Consider the following 25,199-nt stretch of genomic DNA (forward strand, 5'->3'; position numbering starts at 1 on the left):
ACACCAGAGCTGTCTTGTTTTACAATGTGAATAGTCCCCGCGTCAACCCCTGGTTAACACTCTTGACATTCACTGCAGTTTAAAGAATGGGAGCCATTGACTCGCTGCTCAGTCAGTGAGTGCCCAGCCCTGTGCCCGGCGCTTTTACACTCTCCTGCAAAAGCCTTGTAATCCATCCCTGCTAAGCAGGTAAGACGTCACCTTCATTCTGTCAACGAGGAGCCTGAGCCCCGGGAACTTCAGAGACCTGAAGGGTCCACGTGGCCAGCGGGAGAGGTGCAGGGCGCCAATCCGGATTTGTGAGGCTCCGCAGGCCGGGGTGGAGGAGGCCACAGCCGCAGCCAGGCGTGGAGAGCGCGGCGCTTCGCCAGAGTGCGGGGACAAGCGCAGCACCGCGGAGCCAAGGACATGGACACGAGTTTGACCAAACTCCGAGGACGTGGCGATGGACAGGGAGGCCTGGCGTGCTGCAACCCATGAGGTCGCAAAGAGTCTGAGAAGACTGAGCGGCTGAACTGAACTAAACACGAGGTTTAAGGGAAACACATGAGGCCCGACGCGCTCACCGGCTGGTGTACTGTCCCCCAGGGGCAACTCCGGGGCGCCCCCTCACCCCCAGTTCCCCACGGAGACAAGCTGTCCACTCGCCGCTAGCTCCTCCGATCGCTAACAAACGCGCGGTGCTGGGGACATCTCCAGGTCTCAGGGCTTCCGGCGCCAGCGTGTACATCCGGGTCATGGATGCCTATGAGCCAATGAGCGAAAGCATCGTGAGCCAAGGGGCGGGGCGAAGGCGGGACATCATGGCCGCCCCCAGTCCTCCGCGTTAGGGGCTTGTGGGTGTTGCCCTAATCCGGAGCTCGGTCACCGGAGCCCCGCCCTCTGTCCTCACCCGCCGAGCTTTCGTCCGGCCGGGACTGCTCTGGAAGGCGGCGGCCAGAGAGGGAGCCATGGGGACGGTGCACGCCCGGGTAAGAGGCCCAGCGACTCGCGCGGGCTGCGTGACCTCGGGGCGGGCGTCGCGGGGAGACGCTGTCGCGGCTGCGCCCGGGGTTGCCCCGGTAAAAAGAGGGCGGCGGAGCCCGAAGGCTAGCGGGGAACGGTGCCGGGGTGGGGGTGGGGGAGCCCCAGTGCTGCGCCGCCGCAGGCCGGATGGAGGAGGCCGCAAAGATGCCTCCACCCGCTACGGCAGGCTTCCGAGCTGGAAAACCGATACCCAGAGGAGAGACCTGACTTGCCCAAGGTCACTTAGCAGTGGGGCCGGCAAAGGGCCAGCGGGCTTTCCGCGATGTCCTGCAGCGGAGGAATAAATTTTTTCTGCCCTGAGAGGTTTCGGGCGTCTGAGTTCCTTCAGTTCAGTCTCTCAGTCGTGTCCGACTCTTTGCGACCCCGGGAATGCAGCATCCCAGGCCTCCCTCTCCATCACCGACTCCCGGAGTTAGCTCAAACTCATGTCCATTGAGTCCGTGATGCCCCCCAACCATCTCATTTTCTGTCGTCCCCTTCTCCTCCCTCCTTCAATCTTTCCTAGCATCAGGATCTCTTCCAATGAATCGGTTTTTTCGCATCAGGTGGCCAAAGTATTGGAGTTTCAGCTTCAGTATCAGTCCTTCTAAAGAATATTCAGGACCGATTTCCTTTAGGATGGACTGGTTGGATCTCCTTGCAGTCCAAGGGACTCTCAAGAGTCTTCTCCAACACCGCACTTCAAAAGCATCAATTCTTCGGCGCTCAGCTTTCTTTATAGTCCAACTCTCACATCCATCCATGACCACTGGAAAAACCAGAGCTTTGACTAGATGGATCTTTGTTGGCAAAGTAATGTCTCTGCTTTTTTTGCTTTTTTCCAGTCTCTCCTGCTCAGCCGCTGCTGGGGTCTTGCTAGGCTTTCCTAGAGCAGGAAGCATCTTCTGAAGTATTCCAACCCAGGCTCAGGAGTCCTCATGTCTCCTGGTTACCGCGCAAAGAGGGAACTGGGCTGAGTGGAGGCGGTAGTAGTATCCACTCACTGGGCTGTTGGGAGAATTGAAACTCACAATGCATGTAAATGCACTTGCTTGGGTACAGTAGTAGGCAGACTGCCCAGCTGCTCTCCTTTATCGCAGGCTTAACTGCTGCTGCTGCTAAGTCATATCAGTCGTGTCTGACTCTGTGCACCCCCATAGACGGCAGCCCACCAGGCTCCCCTGTCCCTGGGATTCTCCAGGCAAGAACACTGGAGTGGGTTGCCATTTCCTTCTCCAATGCATGAAAGTGAAAAGTGAAAGGGAAGTCGCTCAGTCGTGCCCGACTCTTAGCGATCCCACGGACTGGAGCCCATCAGGCTCCTCAGTCCATGGGATTTTCCAGGCAAGAGTACTGGAGTGGGGTGCCATTGCCTTCTCCCAATCTTAACTGAGGCCCAGAGAAAGAATATCTGTCCAAGGCCTTACCGTTCAAGCCTCAGAATGTTTTGAAACTGAATGTCCTGAACCATCTGCATGTTGCTGAGTCCCAGCCCACAGCACAACTTTTTCTGCAGCATAGATAGTTGCGCTGCTTAGAAGTTTTCAGGAGTTTTCCTGAAAGAATTTGGCACAGATGTCCCAGCATGGTGTCCAAAATTGAACTTAACCTCCCTTTGCCTGGAGAAGGAAATGACAACCCACTCCAGTATTCTTGCCTTGAGAATCCCATGGATGGAGGAGCCTGGTGAGCTATAGTCCACGGGTTCACAAAGAGTTGGACATGACTGAGCGACTTCACTTTCACTTTGCCAGATATTTCCTTCAAATAAAACACTATTTGGACCGTACTGGTGGGCATAGCTCCCCTCATCACTTGCAGTAGCTGACAAAACGGGCCAGTCTTGTAGAAGTGAAGTGAAGGTTCCTCATTTGTGTCTGACTCTTTGTGACCCCATGGACTATATAGTCCACTGAATTCTCTAGGCCAGAATACTGGAGTGGGTAGCCTTTCCCTTCTCCAGGGGATTGTCCCAAACCAGGGATAGAACCCAGGTCTCCCGCATTGCAGGCGGATTCTTTACCAGTTGAGCCACAAAGGAAGCCCATGGTTTTTTAGAATTCAGTTCAAATCATTTTCTACACAAACCTTGTCTCCCCTCCGTTCCTCATTTTGGATGTGTTACCAACCTCCTTGATTGACATTTCTCTTCTGGTGCCCTGTTTTAGCTCTGCATTTTTCACTTAACCTTTTAGATTGTTAGTTTCTAGATGACAATAGGAACCACATCTTATTTGCCCTGGATCCCTTGTAGCATCTTGGCAAAGTAAACATTTGTTCATTCATTCAGCTCATGTTTACCGATGGTCAGCTGTGTGCTACCTGGCACTGTTCTAGGTGCTCAGAGTATAGGAACAAAAAAACTGCTTTTATTGAGCTCCTTTGACACTAAAACTGCCACTCCTTTATTGAATATATTGACAAAAAATAATTTCAGTTCTTTAACTTCACTAGCCAGTGTTTGAATTTTTTGGTCAGAACTCACAGTAAGAAAACTTCCCATATTTGCTATCTAGTACCTTCATGCATATGTGAAACAAAAGTTTTCTGAATCAGGACTTCGCCAGCGGTCCAGTGGTTGGGATGCTGTTTCCACTGTGGGGCGGGGAGTGCAGGAAAGGTTCAGTCCCTGGTTGGGGAGCTAGGATCCCACACATTTCGTGGCAAGACCAAAAAATTAAAAAAATTGGAATAAAAAAGTTTCCTGAAACAGTGTTTACCATCGATATCTATTATTTTTTCTGGTATATTCTGTCTCATTCTAGTCTACATCACTTTAAAGATGGTGTTCATAACTCATTAAATTTGTTTCATGTCCTGTTTCTTCCGTTAGCACTGCCTTGCCCAGTGCTTGGCATGTGGTGCTCAGTAAAGTTTGTCGACTCACAGTAGACATCTGCTTAAAGGTTAGAGGCTAGATCCAAATATTTATTTTAATTCATTTCACTGACTACTTAGCCAGACAGTGCAATGTAAATTCTGTGAAGGTGAGACTCTTGCAAGTGCTTGTCACATAGTGAATGGATATTTGGTGAATGAATGAATCTCTGTTGGTGAAATAGTTAATTGAGGACATCAAGCTTTGGTGCAGTTAGTGAGACCGTAAAGACACCATCTGTCGAACTTAAAGTGTAAATTTCGGATTTAAGACTCCAGATGGGTGTGGCAAGTCCTTGGTGAAATATGTTGTGTGCTTCGAGATTTTAGAAACCATAAGGGAATTTTTTTTTTTTAGCACAACAGCACATGAACTTTATGTCCAGACAAAATCTGTTTGTCAAGCATTCGGATAAGAACAATGAATATGTGTGTTGTTCCTAACCATAGTATATACTCTGCGTATAGGATTTACTCGTCTGTAATACACGTTTTAGCACTAGGTAAACATAAATACAGAAGCATGTTCATGAAAGGTTGCGTTAAAAAGTTACTATTTTAGGGACTTCCCTGGCAGTCCAGTGGTTAAGACTTCACCTTCCAATGCAGGAGGTGTTTGTCTGATCCCTGGTCAGAAAGCTAAGATCCCACATGCCTTGTGGCCAAAAAACCAACAAATGTAAACCAGAAGCAATATTGTAACAGATTCAATAAAGACTTTAAAAATGGTCCACATTAAAAAAAAATTTTTAAAGTTACTATTTTGATTTGTTTGCATGTTTGAGAAATACAGTAATGATCCCCTGTTTTAAATATTTACACAACAAAAATGAAAGGATAATTATGTGAAATAAATTCTATTTCTTTGCCTGACATCATCTTCCCTTTTTACTCATGTAAATAATCCACGTCAATCCCTGCAGGAAGGACCGAGTCTGTCTTATTCACGGCTGCCTTCCCTGCTCTTAGACAGTAGGCACTCAGATATTTATTAAATGTGAGAACAAAAGAAAAAAAAAATCACTCACCCATGCCGAGCGTGGCTGTTTCAGCTCATCTCTGGGGAGGAGGCTAGTTATCCTGGGAGGAGAGGGCCAGATGCGCCCAGACAGGAGTGCGAGGGTTGCGTGTGGTCGGGTCGAGTCTGGAGTAGCAGAAGGGGGCTGCGGAGTGGAGCTCCTCCGCGCCCCCAGCTGCACTCCGTCCCTGGGGACGCCTTTAAGGACCAGTCCTCAAGGGCCAGGATGGGAAAGCGGCCGTGGTTCTGTCAGGTCGGTACCTTTCCAGAGGACCGGTGCCATGATGAAGGGTCTACTGACAGGCCATTGAACGTTCCAGGGAAGAGGCGAGAATGGCCCAGAGTCCCCCTTGCTGCACGTTCCACTGGCGGCAGACATGCCCGCGCACTTAAGAAGCGCTTCTCTATGGAGAGCTGGTGGAGGAAGGAAGCAGCTGGTTACGGTCCCATGGTTCTCCCAGAGCTGCCTGTGTGTGCACTCACCTGGTGCCACTCGGGTGTCCGGGAGTCTCCGTGGTTAAGCAGTCGCGTTGTTCAGTCGCTCAGTCGTGTCTGATTCTTTGTGACCCCATGAAATGAAGTGAAGTCGCTCAGTCGTGTCCAGCTCTTTGCGACCCCATGGACTGTATAGTCCACCAGGCTCCTCCATCCATGGGATTTTCCAGGCAAGAGTACTGGAGTGGGTTGCCATTGCCTTCTCCAGATCTTCCCTACCCGGGGATTGAACCTGGGTCTCCCGCATGGTGTTGGCTCCGGCTTCACCATGTGGCCCCGTGGACTGAAGCAATTATGTATGTAATAAATATGCGATATTGTATGTACATTGTTTTATATACTATTGTCATATCTCTATAATTATTAGTGTAGAGTCCTTCCTCAGAAGATGCTTGAACACTTTTGAGGCAAAGTCACTTCAGACTGAAGGGCCGCTTTCTGGCACATGCTACTCCCCTTAGTGTGTAAGTGAGACTTTCTGAACCAAAACAAATCTGTCAGAGTCCGGAGAAGTATCTTTCAGTAATTTGTTTTGTTAATGTAACTATCCTAGATTGTATCTAGTTTTGGTTTAAAAAATTGGAACGCTTTCTATAACAGGAAAGCAGGGGTTTTTTTTGTCTTCACGCGAGTCTTAGGTGTACAGAACCAAGTTCATGGAGCAGTCATTGTAGTTTGTGCCTGACCCTTTTGTTGATTAATTTTCACCTTTGTTTTCTGTGATAACAATACTCTGGACCCCGAAGGGTCGCTGCCGGCCGAAGGCTTGCAAGTCGACAGCTGCTTCCGCTCTCCGTGCTCCCCACGCCGCTGCCACCAGCACTAGAGCGAGCTGTGGGCCTGAGTTTTCTGGAGCGCCATCTAAAGACAAAAATGAAAAGATTCTGGCTTTTTAATGGAAGTTCATTTATCTGTGGTTCCCCCCCCTCCCTTTCAGAGTTTGGAGCCTCTTCCAGCCAGTGGACCTGATTTCGGAGCATTAGGAGAAGAAGCTGAATTTGTTGAAGTTGAACCTGAAGCTAAGCAGGAAATTCTTGAGAACAAGGATGTGCGTATCCTGTGGAGGGCGAGGGCTCCATTCCGTTGCTGCTAGAAGCACTCGCTTCCACAAGCCGCTGGGAAAACAGACAGGGATTAACCTTGTTGACACCTTTATCAAAGGAGAGTTTGCAGCCAGCTACATTTTAGAAAGACTGGACACTTATTAGAGAAATAGCTTCTGGTTTTAGAGGAATAGTTTTTCCTCGGTGATTCTTTCTGTGGGAAGGGTAAACAAACCCATTTTTGTATTGATGTTACAAAAAACCCAAAAGTATTTCAAAGAGAAACTCAAGTGGTGGTAAAGTTTAAACTGTGTTCCCTCCTCCCAGAAAAGACTTTGGGTCCTGAATGAAACTTTTCCTTAACTTTGTTGCCTTTGAAATTAAATAGAGAAAGGTAAACACCTTTTCATTAGTTCTTTTTTCTATTTTAAATTTACTTAGTTTGAATTGGAGGGTACTTGCTTTGCTCTGTTGTGTTGGTTCCCGCCATAGGTCACCCTGAATCAGCCGTAGGTGTACATATGGCTTCCCTCTTGAACCTCCCTCCCACCTCCCTTTCATTAGTTCTTTGATTGCAATTGTATAGTGTTCTGATCACCTATAAGTCATGCAGGCCCAAACACTCCCTGTTAATGCCTGCTTGATTTTTCTCTGTTACTCACTACCATCTGCTCTACTATGTAGATTGCCTGTTTCTCTCCCCTTTAGAGTATAACCTCCATAGAGTCGGGAATTTTAAAGTCTTGCTTACTGATATATTCTCAGAGTTCAGTATGATACTTGGTTTGTAGGCAATCAGTGCATCTTTATTGAATGAATGAGTGAAGTAGGTATTCATAGACAAGGGAACGGCTCTGAGCTGGCGTGTATCATGCTATAAACGGGATCTCCGGCAAAATGCTCAGTTACTAAACCAGGTCACAGTCAGCACCATCCAGAGGCCCCTGCCCCAGGGAGCATGTGGAGAAGGAGGTCCAGAGGACCTCTGCACCCTGCCTGGCTTTAGGCCTGACCTGGCCCTTGGTCATTTGGCTGCAGAGACCTTGTAAGTCTCGTTCACAGGAAGTACAGACCTAGTCAGTTCAAGGGATCAGTTGTTTTGAAAAGGCATGGAATTAAGAAACGTGGATCATTAAATTAAAAAAAGAAAGTCCTTGAAACTGATTTTAGGTATTTGTCTTTACCCTTGATGTCTGGTCTTCTGCCCCGTCTTGTTCTCAACGATCGTGTGTCCCCTTGTCACGTTCAGGTGGTGGTTCAACACGTTCATTTTGATGGACTTGGAAGGACTAAGGACGACATCATCATGTGTGAAATTAGAGATGTTTTTAAGGCTAAAAACCTTATCGAGGCAAGTATTCCGCTCTGTGTGGCCTTCTTCCTATCCCCTTCGGAACCCCGTGGACCTCTGCCGCACCACCGGGTACCCTGCCCCCACTGATAAGCTCGCCTCCTACCGGGAAGGGGGCTGAACCCCCTCTGTTCCCAGAAGCCCCCCCACAAACTGACATGCTCTCGCATCCACCCTGACTCCAGAGAAGAGGTATTCGCCCATCCTGCCCAGGGCTGCCCCTCCCCGTGTCCCTTGCAGCCGTCCTGGCTTTGCCTTGGAGCTGCTGGTAGGGGGTCTTGACCCTTCCTGCACCCCCTTGGTGCTCAGTGCACTTTCCCTTCAGGGCCCTCCATGACCGTGGGGGGGTGGGCTCTTCTCTGCCACCCACCCCCGCCAACTCCTCGGGCCCTTACTCGACTATGCAGCTGCGTCTTTCCTGGCTTGCACCGTCCTCTCCTCTGTGGCTTTCTTGTGTCTGCTCTCGGAACCACACTTAGGTACCTGGCAGAGTCGCAGGTACAGCGAAGTCGCCAGAGCAGCTTCTTGGTGACCACGTCCGGCTGGCTCCAGTCCCCGTTGCATGTGATCTCTTAAGCAGTGTTCAGCCATTCCCACTTTTAAAAGTGCAGTATTTTTTTTTTTTAAGATTAATATTCTCAGGGAATCATCAACTTTGCACGAATGCTAAGCCGCCAGCCTGGTCTCACAGCCACCATGTATGTCTCTGTATCTTAGAGGAATACCATCTCTGTTTTTCTCTCTTACAGGTTATGAGGAAATCTCACGAAGCCCGTGAAAAGTTACTGCGTCTAGGAATATTTAGACAAGTGGATGTTTTGATCGATACGTGTCAGGGTAGGCATCCAGCTTTTAGCTTCTCTCTGATTTCACCTTTTCGTCTGTTCCCCTAGGATCACGGACACTATTTATGTGTCCAGGCAGAGAGCACGTGCATTCTCAAGGAATTCACTGGGTCTTCATGTCAGGCCGAGGGAGGTCAGGTGACTTTGAAGATGCTGCTTGCTGAGCCCCTGGATGGGACCAGGGTTCTGAGAAGGAGAGAGCCAGGCTTTTTGGGGATAGCCTACCTCAGCGGGTGTACGAATAAGCTCTTGGGAGATTCCACCTAAATGTGTTAAGAAGAGGAGGCAAGTGGGAGTCAGCTTTCACTTTTGAGTGTCTGTTCACTTGCTCAATTGCTATGATATTGGGCAGCTGTCTTACCTTGGTGTTTATTCTTTGGTTAATGAGTCCCTGCCATGGGAAGAGACTATGGCAGACGAGACATGGTGTCTTTCCAAAGAAGCTTCTGGTCAAGTGGAAGAGGCTTGGGGACAGACAGAGAAGTGAGGACAGTTCAGCTGATAGGTTGTGCTGTTTGGGGCCGGGCCCTGGGGGAGGAGACTTAGCCTCTCGGTCAGCAGAGGCAAAGTGGATCAGAGAAGACTTCCTGGACGAGGTGACACAGATGCTGAGACCTAAAAGAGGCTTGTGAGTGCGTCTGGGGAGCAGGGCTGATGAGGAATGTTCTGGGGAGAGAGAATAGGCCCAGAGGCCAGAGAGAAAGGGTCACTGGGTGGACGCCAGGGCTCCGGAGCCAGAAGGCAGTTGTGGGGAATGAGTGATGCAAGACGAGGCAGGAGAAGGATCAGGAGGCGGGTCATGAAGGACTCCGTGTGTGGCGGTTCACTCCGTTCCGACGTCCCCCGAAAACTACATATTTGGAATGAATCAGAGAACAAGTGAACTCTTCAGGATTGAGTGAAAGATAATTTTGAGAAGATGAAAATGAAACAGTATATGAAAGTGCTTGCAAAAATATAAAATGCTGTGTAAATGAAAGGCGTTTCTACCACCTGGAGTACAGGTTCATCTGTGGCTAGCAGAGCCCTTGGCCTTGCCCCCGGCGGGACGGGTGTGGCAGTGGCCCTCGCCAGGGCTCCGGAGTGCTTGCTGGTGGCGAGTCCTGTGGGTGGCGTGCAGGTTTAGTGCTCTCCTCTCTTGTGAACGTGATGTGTATGTGGTCAGCTGGTCCACCTCTGTCCACGGTTCTCTACCCTGGCGGCCTTTAGACCCACCCAGGAGCTTTTAAGAAAGAACGTGGGCATCACCCACTCGTCCGATGTCTAGAATGTGCAGTGCCAAAACTGAGCCTTAGCGCAGGCCACGCGAGTTAACAGGAACATCTCTCAGCGTGTGAATGGGGGAGGCGGTGTGTGTAGAGGGGGCTTATGGGAACTCTCTGTACTTTCTGCTCAGTTTTTCTATAAACCTAAAACCACTCCTCTAAACAATAAAGTCTGCTAATTAAAAAAAAAAAACAAACTGGTGCCAAGGCTCCAGCCTGGACCAGCTGAATCTGAGAGTTCGGGAGCCCCTGCCTGGGTGTCCGTGGGTCTGACAGCTCCCAGAGGCCATGGATGTCCAGCCAGGGTTGCAGGATCAACCTCGGCCTTCCTGGCTCTCAGGGCCCTGCCGCCCGGAACCCTCGATGGGTGAGGGGCAGCTGCACTGAACTCAGGCCCCACGCCACCAGCTTGAGAAGGACAGAACCATCCACGTCGTACACCCGGGTCGAGCTGTTGCTTCTCCGTCAGGGTTACCCGAGCCCCTCTGTCACTGGAATTCCACGTTTTAACGTCCATTGAACTGAGGCCCCCCTGGCATTTTCAGGGAACTCACTTGTTGGGGAACAAGTACCCTAAGGAAGTGATGCAAATGACGTGTGTTTGCGTAATGCTGCTGCTGCTGCTTATGACTCCTTCCAGCAAACCCTAACCTCGCCGTCTTCCACCGCAGAAACCAGACCCGTGTGTCGGGATGTGATGGGGTTTTCACGCACGTTCTTGGGCTTTAAACCAGAGCGTGTGTGTTCCAAAGGAGGTTGTAAAGTCAGCGGAGGCTTCAGTTTGCATTCTGTCATGTATCGCAGCGGGACCGAAAATAAAGCTGCACACTCAGGCTGTCTTCATTGTCTCATCTCTCTCACTTACTAGGTGATGGTGCGCTTCCCAATGGCTTAGACGTTACCTTTGAAGTAACTGAGTTAAGGAGGTTAACGGGCAGTTACAACACCATGGTCGGGAACAACGAAGGCAGTATGGTAAGACACGGACGGGCTTTCCCTTCCTGAGGGTGGGACTTGCCATAGTGACCTTTTTATTTTTTAGAAAACGTGTATTTGTTTGCCTGTTCTGGGTCTTGGCTGTGGCGTGAGGGATCTTTAGTTGCAGCGTGTGGGATCTGCCTCCCTGACCAGGCCTCCTACGTGGCAAGTGTGGAGTCTCAGTCACCAGGGAGGTCCCCAGTTGTGAACTATGCTCTAAAAACTAATGGTAATTTCAGAGCTTTCCCGTGACCTTTAGTCTTTATTTGTAAGCTGTCCTGTGGTTCTCATTAATCTTCCTAGAGTTGATTATAACGCGCTTTGTTATGAAGACGGATTGTTTGAGAACAAGGTGTCGATAACCCGTGATCATATTAATAGTTTCTTGTTCAAATTCTCCTGAACTCCAAGCACACAGAGTTACTTTCTCTGAGCTTCACAGTCGGCAGGATCAGCCTAACCCTGAAATTCATCAGGCGTGTGCCCTCGGCAGAGGCAGGCTTTAAAGAAGAAAAGCAATTACAGATGAAAGGCGGACCCTAGTGTACATGAACCCCTGCTATTCTTTTTTTGTATGATTCCATTTGTTTTCTTACACTTTTTATTTTGCGTTGGGGTGTAGCTGATAAACAGTGTTGTGATGGTTTCAGGTGGGCAGCAAAGGGACTCAGCCATACGTACGCATGTATCCACTCTCCCCCAAACTCCCCTCCCATCCAGGCTGCCACAAAAACATTGAGCAGAGTTCCCTTGCAGGTCCTTATTGTTTATCCATTTTAAATTCAGCCCTGTGTACATGTCCATCCCAAACTCGCTCACTATCCCTTCCCCCCTCCCTTCCCTGCTAGTAACCATCAGTTCGTCCTCTAAGTCCATGAGAGGGACGTATATATGATAGAATATTACTCAGCCATTGAAAAGAGTGAAATAATGCCATCTGCAGCAACGTGGATGGGCCTAGGGAGTGTCATGCCGAGTGAAGTAAGTCAGAGGAGGGGAAATACCATACGGCACCTCTTGTGAGTGGACTCTAAACAGAAATGACAGATGAACTCACTTACAAAACCTCTGCTGTTTTTCTTTTGCTCCCAGGTCCTTGGCCTCAAACTCCCTAATCTTTTAGGCCGGGCAGAAAAGGTGACTTTCCAGTTTTCCTATGGAACAAAAGAAACTTCGTATGGCCTGTCCTTCTTCAAACCACAGCCCGGAAACTTCGATAGAAAGTAGGGAGCCCAGCGGGTCGTTGTGCTCAGTGGCATGGTTTAGGGGTTAAGGTAGCTGTGGTGGGAGTTTCTGGAAGGAAACTTTGCAGGATCGGCCGACGCTTCTGTCGCATCACTGCATGTGTGGATTTCCCCGTGCAGATGAGCCCCGAGGCGTCGCTGTGAGTCTGTTGATTTAGGTGATACATCAGGTATAATCACCGTCCCAGCAAGTAAAGCTCTGTCCCCTTGTCTTCTAGTTTCTCCGTAAACTTATACAAAGTCACGGGACAGTTCCCTTGGAGCTCGCTCCGGGAGACAGACCGAGGCGTATCAGCGGAGTACAGCGTGAGTGCCTTTCCCGTCCTTCCCTTTGGGTGCCTACGTGGGACCTGAGCCTGTCGATTGATGCCCAGGCTCGGCCGAGGGCGCAGGGCCAGGCGCGCAGCCCCACGTGGGTTGAAGCTTGGAGCTGCGGGCCCCGATGCCCGGGTCACCCTGTGCTCCCTGTCCGGCTGCCAGCTGCCTCCTGGGTGGCCCCTCCCCACCTGCCCAGTGCCCGTTGCCAGGGCCAGAGAGGGTGGCCACCCCCCACGGCGGCAGATGCTTTGACCCAGTCACATCTCTTCCCTGCCCCTGACTTCCCGGGACACCGTCTGTTTGTGCTTCCTTGTGCACGCTCAGATCAATCGCTCCCGACAGCCAGTTAAGGTCACGTCAGGTTACCGGGCGCTTTCGTTGCTGGCTTATAGCGCGTTCACTTCCAGCGAGATGCGTCGCATAGAGTCACTGCCATTTGGCCGCTTTTCAGTGTTACGACGAACGCTGCCCTTCTTTGCCTTCCTTTCTAGCTGTCCCCCTTCCTCCCCTCCTGGTGTGGGCTTTAGTTTGATGAGGAAAGACTGGAGGCATGCGCTTTGTAAAAGTAGCTCCCCGCGTGCGGTCTTCTGACCCGCCGCCGCTGCCTCTCCTGCACGTTCACGGCCCTGTGTGCCTTACTGGGTGAGTGTCTCCAGGGAGGGGCCCAGGAAGCTACTGTGGCATGCCCCCTACCCAGTGCCTCCACTCGTCACGGGCTTGTGACCCCGTCTCCCTGCTCTTCTCTGGGGGCTGAGGCGGCTGGGTCACCCTGCCTGGCTTCAGAAAACTAGGTGGGGTGTGTGTCCCGTGGTCTTTCAGATGGAAAAGAAACCAGGTAGTTATAAAGTTCCCTGCAGCATCAGACCAGCGACGCCCGTCTCCTGGCTCGGAGCACAGCCCCGCTGCTCAAGCAGTTTCTCCCGCTGATGGCGACCCTGGCTTTCTCCCGCAGCCCAGCCCCGCCTGCCCACGTTCCCTCCTTCCCCGCTTGCCTTGTCTTCCTCTCTTCCCATCCCGTTGTTCCACAGCATGTCATAGTTTTTAATCGGCTGATGATCTAACGGCGCGTCACCCCGCGGCCTGGGCTGGGGTGACGCCGCGTCCACGCAGCACGGAGGCTGACGGTTCTCTGTGTTTGCTTGCAGTTTCCCACCTGGAAGACGAGCCACACGGTCAAGTGGGAGGGCGTCTGGCGGGAGCTGGGCTGCCTCTCCAGGGCCGCGTCCTTCGCCGTCCGGAAGGAGAGCGGGCACTCTCTGAAGTCGTCTCTCTCGGTGAGGGCTTCGCGCGGCGTGTGCCTGCCCTGGTGCAGCCAGGCCGTATGCGTTGGGAGAATGGTGTTTCCCTCCATTAGGAGGGACTGAGCGGCGTCACGGTTGAGGCGGCCAGAACGGTGGCTAGGACTGGTCACTGTGAATATCTGGATACAGCCTCACGTTGTTTTTTCCTCAGTAACATCGGAGGTGATGCAAACGGAGGGAATAAGGGCCCACCGTGGTGTCTTAGCTGGAAGCGGGCTGAGCTGACGTCCGTCAGGGCATCAAGCTCCCTGAGAAAACAGGGCTGGGGACGGGGTCGGAGTCGCCCAGCCAGCAGACGTGACCTGTCTCGCTGACTCTGTTGGGTCCTCACACAGAATGGGAGGTTTTCTTGAAGGCGAAGCCACCTAAGGGAACACTCGGCACAGAGCCTGGTGAGCAGCCAGCGCTCAGGGAGTGTCTGGTGTCATTCCATACTGAAGCGCAGACACCCCCGCCCTTGCCTTTTCCAGCACTCGATGGTCATCGACTCTCGGAACTCCTCCATCCTGCCGAAAAGAGGTGCTTTGCTGAAGGTGAACCAGGTGAGCGTTCCCTCCCCTGTGGCCCCTGCAGGCTCCTGGGGAACTGGGGCGTCCCTCGGGGGCGGTCACGCTGTTAATACTTGCAGCTGCCTTTAGCTGTAAAGGTCATTCTGGAATGCCTCCAAGGGTGTCTGTCCGTCTCAGGGTTCCTAGCCCTGGATTTGCTCCCTGCAGCTCAGACTGCCTTCACGGAGCTCAGAGTCAGGGTGAGGAGCCGGCCTCTGACGTGTCGCTCCACAGACCAGGAGCCAAGTCATGACTTGTGGGACTGGTTTCTCAGTGAGCACACGAGCCCGGGGTGTGACCCGGATACTGGCAGGGCCCAGCCGGTGACCTTGGGGAGAAGCCGGCTGGGAAGGGGGCTCCGCCCCTCTGTCTGCCTGAACTCAGTGTCAGAGGAGCAGCTGGCAATCCAATTTTCATGTGCTGTTGCTGCTGCCAAGTCACTTCAGTTGTGTCCGACTCTGTGTGGCCCCATAAATGGCAGCCCACCAGGCTCCTCTGTCCCTGGGTTCCTCCAGGCAGGAGTACTGGAGTGGGTCACCATTCCCTTCCGCAGTGCATGCCTGCATGCTAAGTTGCTTCAGTCATGTTTGACTCTGTACAGCCCAATGGACAGCAGCCCGCCAGGCTCCTCTGTCCACGGGATTCTCGAGGCAAGAGTACTGGAGTGGATTGCCATTTCTTTCTCCCATTTTCATATGAAAATGTGAGAAATTGTGAAAGGTGGGCTAATATTCTTTTTCCAAACATTGATTGGGCCAAACAAGTCATAAAATCCTGTTACTGTTCAGTCGCTAAGTCGTGCCTGACTCTTTGCGACCCCATGGACTGTAGCGCTCCAGGCTCCTCTGTCCATGGGATTTCCTAGGCAAGAATACTGGAATAGGTTACCATTTCCTGCTCCAAGGGATTTTCCCAACCCGGGGATCCAACCCACCTCTGCATCGGCAGGCGGGTTCTCTGTGGCTGAGCCACCGTACCATCCTTAGCAGGCTCTGTAGTGAACGCCGATGTTGCCAGCGTTCTCCTGGCATGCGTAAGGAGTGAGCTTCTCTGCGGTTGCTCTGTGTTTGGTGACGGTGTCTCTGCCAGGCCCCTGATGCCATCCCGAAAGACCAGGAGGCAGCTTCTGGGACACAGACATGGTCTGTTGCCTTTCTGAAAATACAGAGCAGCAGCCTGTAGTGCTGAGCACAGTGACTCTGCAGTCAGTCTGTGGGCCCTGTCCCACCTGAGACCCTCCCTGACAGGAGCTGGCCGGCTACACCGGAGGGGATGTGAGCTTCTTAAAAGAAGATTTTGAGCTTCAGTTGAATAAACAACTCATCCTTGACACAGTGAGTATTTCTCCAGCAGCTTGTGACCTGTGTTTTTGGAATCTGACTAGACCCCAGTTCCCGAATATCTAAAGCTCAGAAGAGGAAATGAGAACAGTCGAGCTTGAAGCTCAAGCGCGTCATCTCTTAAGCGTGGCCAGAATTGAGGCTGCTCTGGGGAGAAGCGATAACTAGCTCCTTTAAAACTCACCTGTCAGTCATTTCACACGGAAGAGCCCCTTCCCCATTCACCATCATCTCAGAGCCATCAAGAAACGTGTCTGCAGGACGTGTGTGCCATCGTCTTTGCCTCCTGATGTTACGTCCCTAGAAAGTCTGTGTCTTCACCTGACTTTGCTAGGTCTTTAGGCTCTGGGTGTCTCCAGAATCTCTGTGTTAAATGTTTTTAGCCTGGTTTGGTTTAGTTCCTCCTGGTTCCCTCAGGACCTGAGGAGTGAGTGACCAGACTCTGCCCGAGGCAGCGGAGCTCCAGGCCGGGAGACACTGTGCCTTCCGTCCACTCTGCCTGGCGCCCGGGTGGCTAGGGCAGCTCTCCACACCCCGCTGCTGCCTCAGAACCTGGCGGCAAGGCGTGAGTTCTGACGAAACGGTACACGCTGTTTCGTCTGACTGTGAAATCGTTTATCACTGCTTCCGATCGGTCCTGGACTCAGCGCACTCAGAGTGCGGTCCCTGCCTTTCTTTTTCTCTGCTACTCCGGAGGCTCTCGGGGCCGATTCCTTGTCGAGTTCAGCGAGCTCTCTCCGGTCCCCTCCTGTGCCCACCCCCAGGCACTCCCTTGGCCCTCCTTGACTGCATCATGCCTTCTCCTTCCGAGCCTCGGTGTCTCTTTCTCAGCCTCCTTTCCCTCCGTGCAGCCCCTGGCTCTCCATCCACCCATCCGTCTGCCCGTCCATCTGTCCTCCCACCTGTCCATCCGTGCGTACATCCATCTCTCCCTTCTTCTCACACAGACTGGCTGGCTTCCAGGCACTGTCTTGGCACCAGGAACACCCCAGTAAATAAAGCAGACAGTGCTCTCACACGCTAGTGGAGGGGGAGTCCCACAAGCAACGAGATGGGTATATAATCCGGCAGGTGGTGATGAGAGGCTGAGGAACAGGACAGCAGACTGCGGGGGAGGAGGTGGCCACGGGGTGCTGCCTCGTCGTCGTTGGTCGGGGGGGTGTCTTTGAGGAGCCCCTCCACCCTCAGTGGTGTCTGCCCCCCTATGCCAGCCCACCCAGGGACAGCCATGTGAGGTGCATAAAGCAGCTCGTTTTTAGTAATGAGCTGTGGGATTTCACCAGGGTGAGCGGGGAGTGAGGACACCAGGGAACCAGGGGGTGGGCTTGTCGTCCTGCTGGCATTGATGAATTGGGGTGCCCGGTGCTGGAGGAGTGGGTGGAGAGGCCTAGGCGTGGGGGCACCTGGGGTTCCTGTGGTCACTGAGCTCAGCGGGACAGGCAGGATGGTGGGCCTGTCTTGGGGCGGGGCATCAGTGTTCCTTGTCGCCCCCCTCCCTTAGGTTGTGACCATTGGGTGGCGGGGGCGGGGAGAACAGTCTGCCAGGAACGTCTTGTCCAAGGGGCGGCCGCCCCGCTGCGTGCCAGGCCCCAGCCCCTCGCCGTGTTCTGCGGCAATCTCTCCCGTTGTTGAGCAAAGATGCATTTCTCAGAATAGAACGTACTCTTGGCCCTCTCTGCCCACTCTGCCCCAGTTTTCATCTGTGATTCTTCCTACAGAAGCTTCTAAAAAAGAGCCCTCTGGGCAGCTTTCAAGGACGTGGACTTTGCCCCAAGAGGACAAGTTGGGCAGAAGCCTGTGGGGAGCACTCAGGAGATGGGGGGGCGCATGATGATGGCCGGGGGTCAGGAGCCTAGAGGGCCCACTGTGGTCTCAGGCATCACTGGGGCAGTTCTGGGCGGGGATGACGTGGCATGAAGATTGGATCCCCGCATGGGATCATTTACCGCCCCGACCCTGACCTGTCACACGGAAGCGCTGTCCCCGAGGGCTGGGTTGGATGTGTGTGTCTCTGCATTCCTTTTTTTTCATTTGTTTAGTTTATTATTTATTTTTGGCCGTGCCGGGCCTTCATTGCTCTGCAGGCTTTTCTCTGGTCGGGGTGTGAGGGTTTCTCACTGTGGCAGCTTCCCTCGTTGCAGAGCGCGGGCTCCCGGGCCCTAGAGTGCAGACTCAGTAGTTGGGGTGCGTGGGCTCAGTTGCTCTGCAGCACCTGTGGTCTTCCCAGATCAAACCTGTGTCTCCAGCATCGGCAGGCGGATTCGTCACCACGGAGCCACTGGCAAAGCCCTGAATTTCTTACCTGTGACATTTTCTTACCTGCTGCCTCCCTCTCCTGAGAGGCCAGGCGTCCTCAGGACGTGAGGCCAAGCCACAGAGGCCTTTGGATGCCGACTCCCTTGTCGGGACCTGGTCCGCCTCCCCCATCTGCCCATGGCATGGCCCACTGGGCTTGGCTTCTCGGAAGGGAGGGGGCTGCCCAGTGTCAGAGCCAGGCCCTGCTGAGGGTTTGGGCTTGTTTTTTTTGCTTATCTCTTGTACGTCTTGAAACTTGAAGTTGCAAGTTACGCAGATATCCTCAGAACGCTTCGAGCTGTGGCTCCTCCCCTGCCCGAGCCAGGAGTTCCCTTCTGCAGCCTTCACGCCCCAGCCCAGAGCTCTGCACCGGACACGTGGGGCTGCGACCAGACCTCAGTGCATTTTCTGTCTGCTGATACTCGTTGGAAGGAAAGAAACGCTGGAAGAAAACGGTTGTTTGTTTCTATTTCAATAGGTTTTTTCAGCCTCTCTCTGGGGTGGAATGTTGGTACCCATGGGTGATAAGCCATCGAGCATTGCTGATAGGTGAGTAATAATAAACGAATGGGTGGTTTGCAAGTGGCTTCCTTTGGGTCTTTCTGGTCGGTTTCTTACAAAAGAAGTTTATTTAGGAGAGCACTTATTTCACATTTTAATTTAGTTTTTAAGTTTAAGCTAATTTCAAAATACCCTGTATAGCTTTATGCTAATTTTTAAAAAACAAGAAGGATGCAAAAATGTATGCGAAATATAGTATGTCACCAATTTACTACAGATGTGTACATAAATTTGTATGTATACACCCTCACACAAATACACATTCACAAAAAATCGACTGACAGGAAGTACCTGTGACCCTGAACAAAAGTGAGTTTGATCCTGGGGGCCCAGCCACAGGTGGGTGCCTTCAGCAACCAACACCGCAGCATTGCACAGCCAGGAGGTGGTCGATCTGTGGCTGTGGAGGAAGCTCAGGCAGAGAGGACTGACCGCAGGGTATATTTGGATCAACCTTTCAGTTGTTCAACTGAAAGAAAGTGAAAGTCGCCCAGTGGTACCTGACTCTTTGCAACCCCATGGACTGTAGCCTACCAGCCTGCTCTGTCCATGGGATTTCCCAGGCAAGAATACTGGAATGGGTTGCAGTTTCCTTCTCCAGGGGATCCTCCCGACCCAGGGACTGAACCTGGGTCTCCTGCATTGCAGGCAGATTCTTTACCGTCACAGTTACCAGGGAAGCCCATGGGTTGTTCAAGGATTCACTGTAATCCCAACTGTTAACCCTGCTTGCCAGGGACAGGATTGTTTTATTACTCTCTTAAATGTTTCTCTGTGTTTCTGTAACCTACACGGGGTTTCCCTGGTGGCTCCGTGGTAAAGAATCTGCCTGCCAGTGCAGGGGATACAGGTTCGATCCCTGGCTCGGGATGATCCACTTGAGAAGGAAATGGCAACCTGCTCCAGTGTTCTTGCCTGGGAAAGCCCGTGGACAGAGGAGCCTGGTGGGCTACAGTCCATGGGGGTTGCAAAGAGTTGGACAGGACTGAGCGACTAAACGATAACCCGTATGAACTTTTTTCTTTCATACTCAAACAGAATACACAGTTTTTGATATGATGAAGTACCTCCCCGACCGCAAAGCTTGGATTTTATTGGCGTTCTCCGTTCTCGTGTGCATCTCCCTAGTCCTGAGACGTGCAGTATGTGGCGGCGTGGGCCACCCAGAAGCGAGTGTGCGCCCTTTGCACTCGCGGTTTGTGACGGCGGCTTCCTCTGACAGCTCTTCCCTCTTCCAGGTTCTACCTCGGCGGACCCACGAGCGTGCGGGGCTTCAGCATGCACAGCGTCGGGCCACAGAGCGAAGGTCTGTCCTTCCCCAGAATACGCCACGTTGCAAAAAACCGAAGCTACACTTACATCTCATTTTTGAACCATGTATTTGTTTGTTTAAATTACCAAAATAATAGATACTCGTGTTTCACCAGCGGAACTAACACCTAACATCCGTCACCCAGCAGGCTCGGAAAAGTATTTATTTGTTGAGGAAATGATGGACGATGAGAAAGTATAGCTAAGCGGAACATGCACAAGAGTGCCCTGTGATCCCATCGCCTCAAGCTGTGAGCGTTGTGTGGTCTTAAACACACGTGTCCACATACACGTGTTGTTGTCTTACACGCTTGTGTTCTCACCTGTTTTTCCCACCACCCCCTCAATAACAGTATGTGAAACGATGTTTATAGGAATAAGTACTTTACCATTTTTTTATGGCTGCTTATTTTATCTCATTGACAAACTACAATTTTTTTAAGTAGTGTACTTTATTTAAAATTTTAAAAAAATGCACATAGTAAAAGTAAACAGTAAGCATGCATTTTTATAAAAAGACTTAGAGGAAACACAGCTAAACAGCAGTCAGGGTTTTATCTGGGTGATGGGACTGATGAATGATTTTTAGTAAGGTTTTTAAAGTGTGTTTCTGCACTTTGCAAATTTTTCACACGTTTACATTAAGCTTATTTGTTCACTGAGATGTGGTCAGTCTATAATATCACATAAACTTCAGTTGTGCAGCGCAGTGGTTCATAGAATGTCGACTCTACCCTGTGTAATGGGCTTTATTTTTGAGAGTAGTTGTAGGTTTAATGGAAAACTTGGGCACCAAGTGCAGAGCTCACGGTACACGCCCGTAGGATCCTGTATCACTAGTCCTGTGTTAGTGTGGGACGGTTGTCACAACCCATGAGCCAGCAGTGATGTGCTGCTGCGGCTGCTAAATCGCTCAGTCGTGTCCCACTCTGTGCGACCCCGTGGACTGTAGCCCACCAGGCTCCTCTGTCCACGGGATTCTCCAGACAAGAATACCGGAGCGGGTTGCCATTTCCTTCTCCAGGTACTGACATGTTACTACCAACTAAGCTGCATGGTTCCCGTGGGCATCCCCCGCCTGTGCTGTGAAGTGTCCGGGTTTTGACAGATGGGTGACGGCACGCATCCATCCAGCGTTCACCCCCGAACGTTCGCTGGGCTCCACCTGTTCGTTCCTCCCTCCCTGCCTCCTCCTCTGCTCCTGACGGCCTCTGAACTTCACCAACTCCCTGGTTTTGCCTTTTCCAGAATGTCAGATGGTTGGAGTCATAGAGTGTATGTGCTTTTCAGACTGGCTTTTTTGACAAAACAGTACACATTTCAGGTTCCTCGGTATCTTTTTTTTCTTCTTTTGGTCAATGTGTTTATCAAATTTTTGTTTATATGTGTGTGTGTGTTTAAGGAGCTGTGTGTGTGTGTGTGTCTGTGTGTGTGTGTGTGTGTCTGTGTGTGTGTGTGTCTGTGTGTCTGTGTGTGTGTGTGTGTGTCTGTGTGTGTGTGTGTGTCTGTGTGTGTGTGTGTCTGTGTGTGTGTGTGTGTCTGTGTGTGTGTGTGTGTGTCTGTGTGTGTGTGTGTGTGTGTGTCTGTGTGTGTGTGTGTGTGTGTGTGTCTGTGTGTGTGTGTGTGTGTGTGTGTGTATCTTAATTGGAGTATAGCTGATTTATAGTATTGCATTAGTTTCGGATGTCCACTACAGTGATTCAGTCCTCTGTGTCTTTTCATAGCTTGATTGCTCATATCTTTTTATCACCAAATAATGCTCCCCCCACTGCACGGCTGTCCCACAGGGTGTTTTATCCGTTCACCTGTTGAAGGACATCTTGCTTGTAGGACATCCAACTTTTTGCAGTTACGAGTAAAGCTGATAGAGATATCTGTGTGCAGCTTTTTTTTTATCTGGACGTAAGATTTTTCAGCTCGTTTGGGTAAAAAGGAGTGCAATTGCTGGATTGTATGGTAAAATTATGTTTAGCTTTGTAAGAAAATGCCAGACTGTCCTCCAAAATAGCGATACCATTTTGCATTCCCACCAGCAATGACTCAGAAAGATAAAAGCCTTATCATTTTTAATGGCTGCATATTTCACGTTCTTGCCATACTGTGACCTTTCTAAATCAAATCCCAAGTGTTAGACATTTAGACTGTTTTGTTTCTTTCTTATTTTAAATAACTATGTGTCAGTGAATAACCTTGCTCAATCTTTGTGTTTCTCTATAAGCTTTACTATATAATATAAAGTTCTAGGTTGTAATTGCCAGATTAATGGATTTTGAGTATCCTCAAGGGTTTATATTGTGCTCAATCATAGTCTGTTTAGCAGAGTGTGAGCATTCCTGTTTCGGGAACTCTCTCCAGTCCTTGACATCTTATTAGAGAATTGCCATGTGTTATGAAAAACATCGTATAGATAGGACACATGTTATTACATTATAAAATAGTCTATCCTGATTTTCTTAACTTTTTTTAAACATCTTTGTTGCTCCTATTTTATATTATTAAAAATAGTGATCATCCGCGGCATAAATTTTTGTATAAAATATAAATTATTTCTTTTCATTTGCTGTTAGGATGCTTTTATTAGTCTGTCCTTTTCTCTTGGAAAAGTAACAGTTTCTTTTTTCATTGTAGCAAGTATTATTTAGTGACTAGATAAAAGTTTTGGAGTCTTCCATTTGCCTGAAAATTAAAACACAGTGATGTTTTATTTAATTACCTATTAAAAGGCCATTGGTAAGATTCTGTGAGCAAGGGTGTAAATCGCCGTAACTTTTCATGAAAGCGGTTTGACAATACTTATCAAGAGCCTAAAACATACAGATATATACATATATATATATGTATATATATATATATACATGTATGTGTATATATATATACATGTATGTATATATATATATATATATATATATATATATATACACAAGAACTAGAAGTGAATGGCAACCCGCTCCAGTATTCTTGCCTGGAAAATCCCATGGACAGAGGATCCAGGCTGGCTACAGTCTGTAGGGGTCGCAGGGTCGGACACGACTGAGTGACTAACACACACGGATAACAGCACTGAAAACTGCAAACCCAGATGCCCGCCAGCCGCAGGACAGGCAGCTAAACGGTGTGTCTTCACACCGTGGTTTATGATATAGCAGCGAGGATGAGCAAGTTAGAGCCACTGATGGGGTGGCCTGAACAAACTTAAGAAATATACGCCTCCCCTGAAAAGAGTCAGCCCCAGCAGGTGCATGCTCTGTGACTGTGCAAAGTGTGGCGGCTGGGTAAAGAGCTCCGTGCTGTCGGGCGACAGGCGATGGTTGCCCCTGGTGTGGGTGGTGATTTGAAGGGTTCACAGGGCCTCCCCAGGGCGCTGCGTGTGTCTGTCTCTTGGTCTGGGTGCTCACTGGATCGTGTGTTCTGGGCCTGGAAGTTCACTGCATTGTACACTTAGGATGTGTGGGCTTTTTGTGTGTATATTATACTTCAAGATGGTTTAAAACTGTGTGCCTGTGCAGGAAAGCCCATCACAGGTTAACGTCCACTCTCAAGTTCAGCACCAACAGGACGGTAGTCAAGGGGTAGGTCGTTACATTGGCCTTCCCTGGTGGCTCAGTTGGTAAAGAGTCAGCCTCCAGTGCGGGAGACTGCCTGCAGGAGGCCAGGCAGGTTCCCTCTGTGCCCCAGGAGATACCCTGGAGCAGGAAATGGCAGTCCACTCCAGTATTCTTGCTTGGGAAATCTCATGGACAGAGGAGCCTGGTGGGCTACAGACTATGGGGTCAAAGACGCAGACGTGACTTAGCGACCAAACCACAGGTCATTGTGTTATGGTCCATATATGTGGTTATTCAGGCATCAAAATCGCATTTTCAAAGAATAAGAAGTCTTAGAAGGAAGTGCTTATAGTACAGTAAGTGAAAAGCAAATCAAGACTGAAAGATATGTGTATATATGCTTACATTTTATTTTCTTATTTAATATTTCATTGTAATTCATTGAAAGGAAGGACGCTGGGATGTTAGCTGGTTTTCTCTTAATGGCAGAAATTAAAGGAGAATTTCCTTTTTTATACTCCCATGATGAGAATAAAAGAGGTTATTTAAGGAAGGAGAGGAACACTTGCTGGGAAATGAAAAGCAGGCCCGGTTGATCTCCTGTTCTCGGTCCATTGTTTCCTCTAGAACTTCAGTGTTGACGGGGGTGAGGAGACGCTGGAGTCTCTTAAGTGAATAAGCAGTTCATCCCTTGAGGTTAATCTTGGAGACAACCTGTAGTCTTTGTCATGTCGGGTCATTTTGTATTAAAGGAGACCGAGGCACTTTACAAATGGTATTTAGTAACAAAGTATAAACAGTTCAGAGGGTTTTGTTTTAATGTTGTGGCTATTTGTAGTTGAAATAGTAGGGACATTTGTAGAAGTAATTTGTATTATTATGCATTATGTAAACAAACAAAACCCCAAGTGGTCATGAACCTTTGAGAACGAGCCTCTTCTGTGAAGATATTGAGCTGGGATGGTGTCCTTATGCAGCAGGGAGCAGGCCCTCCGTACCTTTGGGTCAATAGCTAGTCTGACCATTTCCAGAAACTGCGGAGACATTTTCTGCATTTTGTCTCTCTGTAGTGCAGTCTTGAAATTTCTGCAGAGTAATGCATTTCATTTGCCAAGCAACAATGATCTGGTCATCTGCAGTTGCGGAGAAAGCGATTTCCATTAGTTCGCTTGTTTTATTCTAAGCATCTCACAGATACGATCAATTACTGGTTTCATTCTTTCTTAAATGATGTATTAGCTTTTTTTTTTTTTTTTTTCAGTTAAAGCAAATTATAAAACAAACCAAGAGAATAAGAAACATTGTTTAAAAGGAGGCCGACAGCCTTAGCGGTTAGAAGAGCAGTTGCTCGTGGGCCGGGCATGGAGTGTGTCCTGATCACAGCACACCCCTCGCTTTTGTTCATGGTGGGCCATCGGGGTGGTCTTGAACCTGTGACCTCGTTTTGATCTGCGCTCCTTCCTTGCCTAGGTGACTACCTGGGCGGGGAAGCCTACTGGGCCGGCGGGCTGCACCTGTACACCCCGTTACCCTTCCGGCCCGGCCAGGGCGGCTTTGGCGAGCTCTTCAGGACACACTTCTTCCTCAATGCAGGGAACCTCTGCAACCTCAACTACGGTAAGACTTGGACTCCTTAGCGGCCAGTCGGCACACCTGACCTTATGTTTCAAAGAACAGGACGCGAGCAGGGATCTGTCTCCTTTAGACTGCTGTGCTCAGTCGCTCAGCCGTGTCTGACCCCATGGACTGTGGCCCGCCAGGCTCCTCTGTCCAGGGGATTTCCAGGCAAGAACACTGGAATGGGTTGCCGCTTCCTTCTCCAGGGGATCTTCCCGACCCAGGGATTAAACCTTGGTCCC

The 25,199-nt window shown here is 50.3% G+C and overlaps 1 protein-coding gene across 2 annotated transcripts in view; it reads left to right on the forward strand.

Annotated features, from left to right (window-relative positions):
* The first annotated feature begins 886 nt into the window (after positions 1-886).
* Positions 887-25,199, forward strand: part of SAMM50 (SAMM50 sorting and assembly machinery component) — a 31,313-nt gene continuing 7,000 nt past the window's right edge. Inside the window, exons 1-13 of one of the 2 annotated variants that reach the window (XM_004007040.5) lie at positions 887-971; positions 6,333-6,443; positions 7,688-7,789; positions 8,539-8,626; positions 10,768-10,874; positions 11,970-12,100; positions 12,340-12,427; positions 13,585-13,713; positions 14,211-14,282; positions 15,536-15,622; positions 18,402-18,472; positions 19,723-19,790; positions 24,811-24,957. In XM_004007040.5, the coding sequence (XP_004007089.1) occupies positions 951-971; positions 6,333-6,443; positions 7,688-7,789; positions 8,539-8,626; positions 10,768-10,874; positions 11,970-12,100; positions 12,340-12,427; positions 13,585-13,713; positions 14,211-14,282; positions 15,536-15,622; positions 18,402-18,472; positions 19,723-19,790; positions 24,811-24,957 (1,222 nt within the window). In that variant the 5' untranslated portion in view covers positions 887-950. Of the gene's footprint in view, positions 972-6,332; positions 6,444-7,687; positions 7,790-8,538; positions 8,627-10,767; positions 10,875-11,969; positions 12,101-12,339; positions 12,428-13,584; positions 13,714-14,210; positions 14,283-15,535; positions 15,623-18,401; positions 18,473-19,722; positions 19,791-20,819; positions 22,527-24,810; positions 24,958-25,199 lie in introns of those variants that run through there. The other variant, XM_012175752.5, reaches the window with a different exon arrangement.

This window comes from Ovis aries, chromosome 3, assembly GCF_016772045.2.
Source record: "Ovis aries strain OAR_USU_Benz2616 breed Rambouillet chromosome 3, ARS-UI_Ramb_v3.0, whole genome shotgun sequence".
Lineage (NCBI taxonomy): Eukaryota > Metazoa > Chordata > Mammalia > Artiodactyla > Bovidae > Ovis > Ovis aries.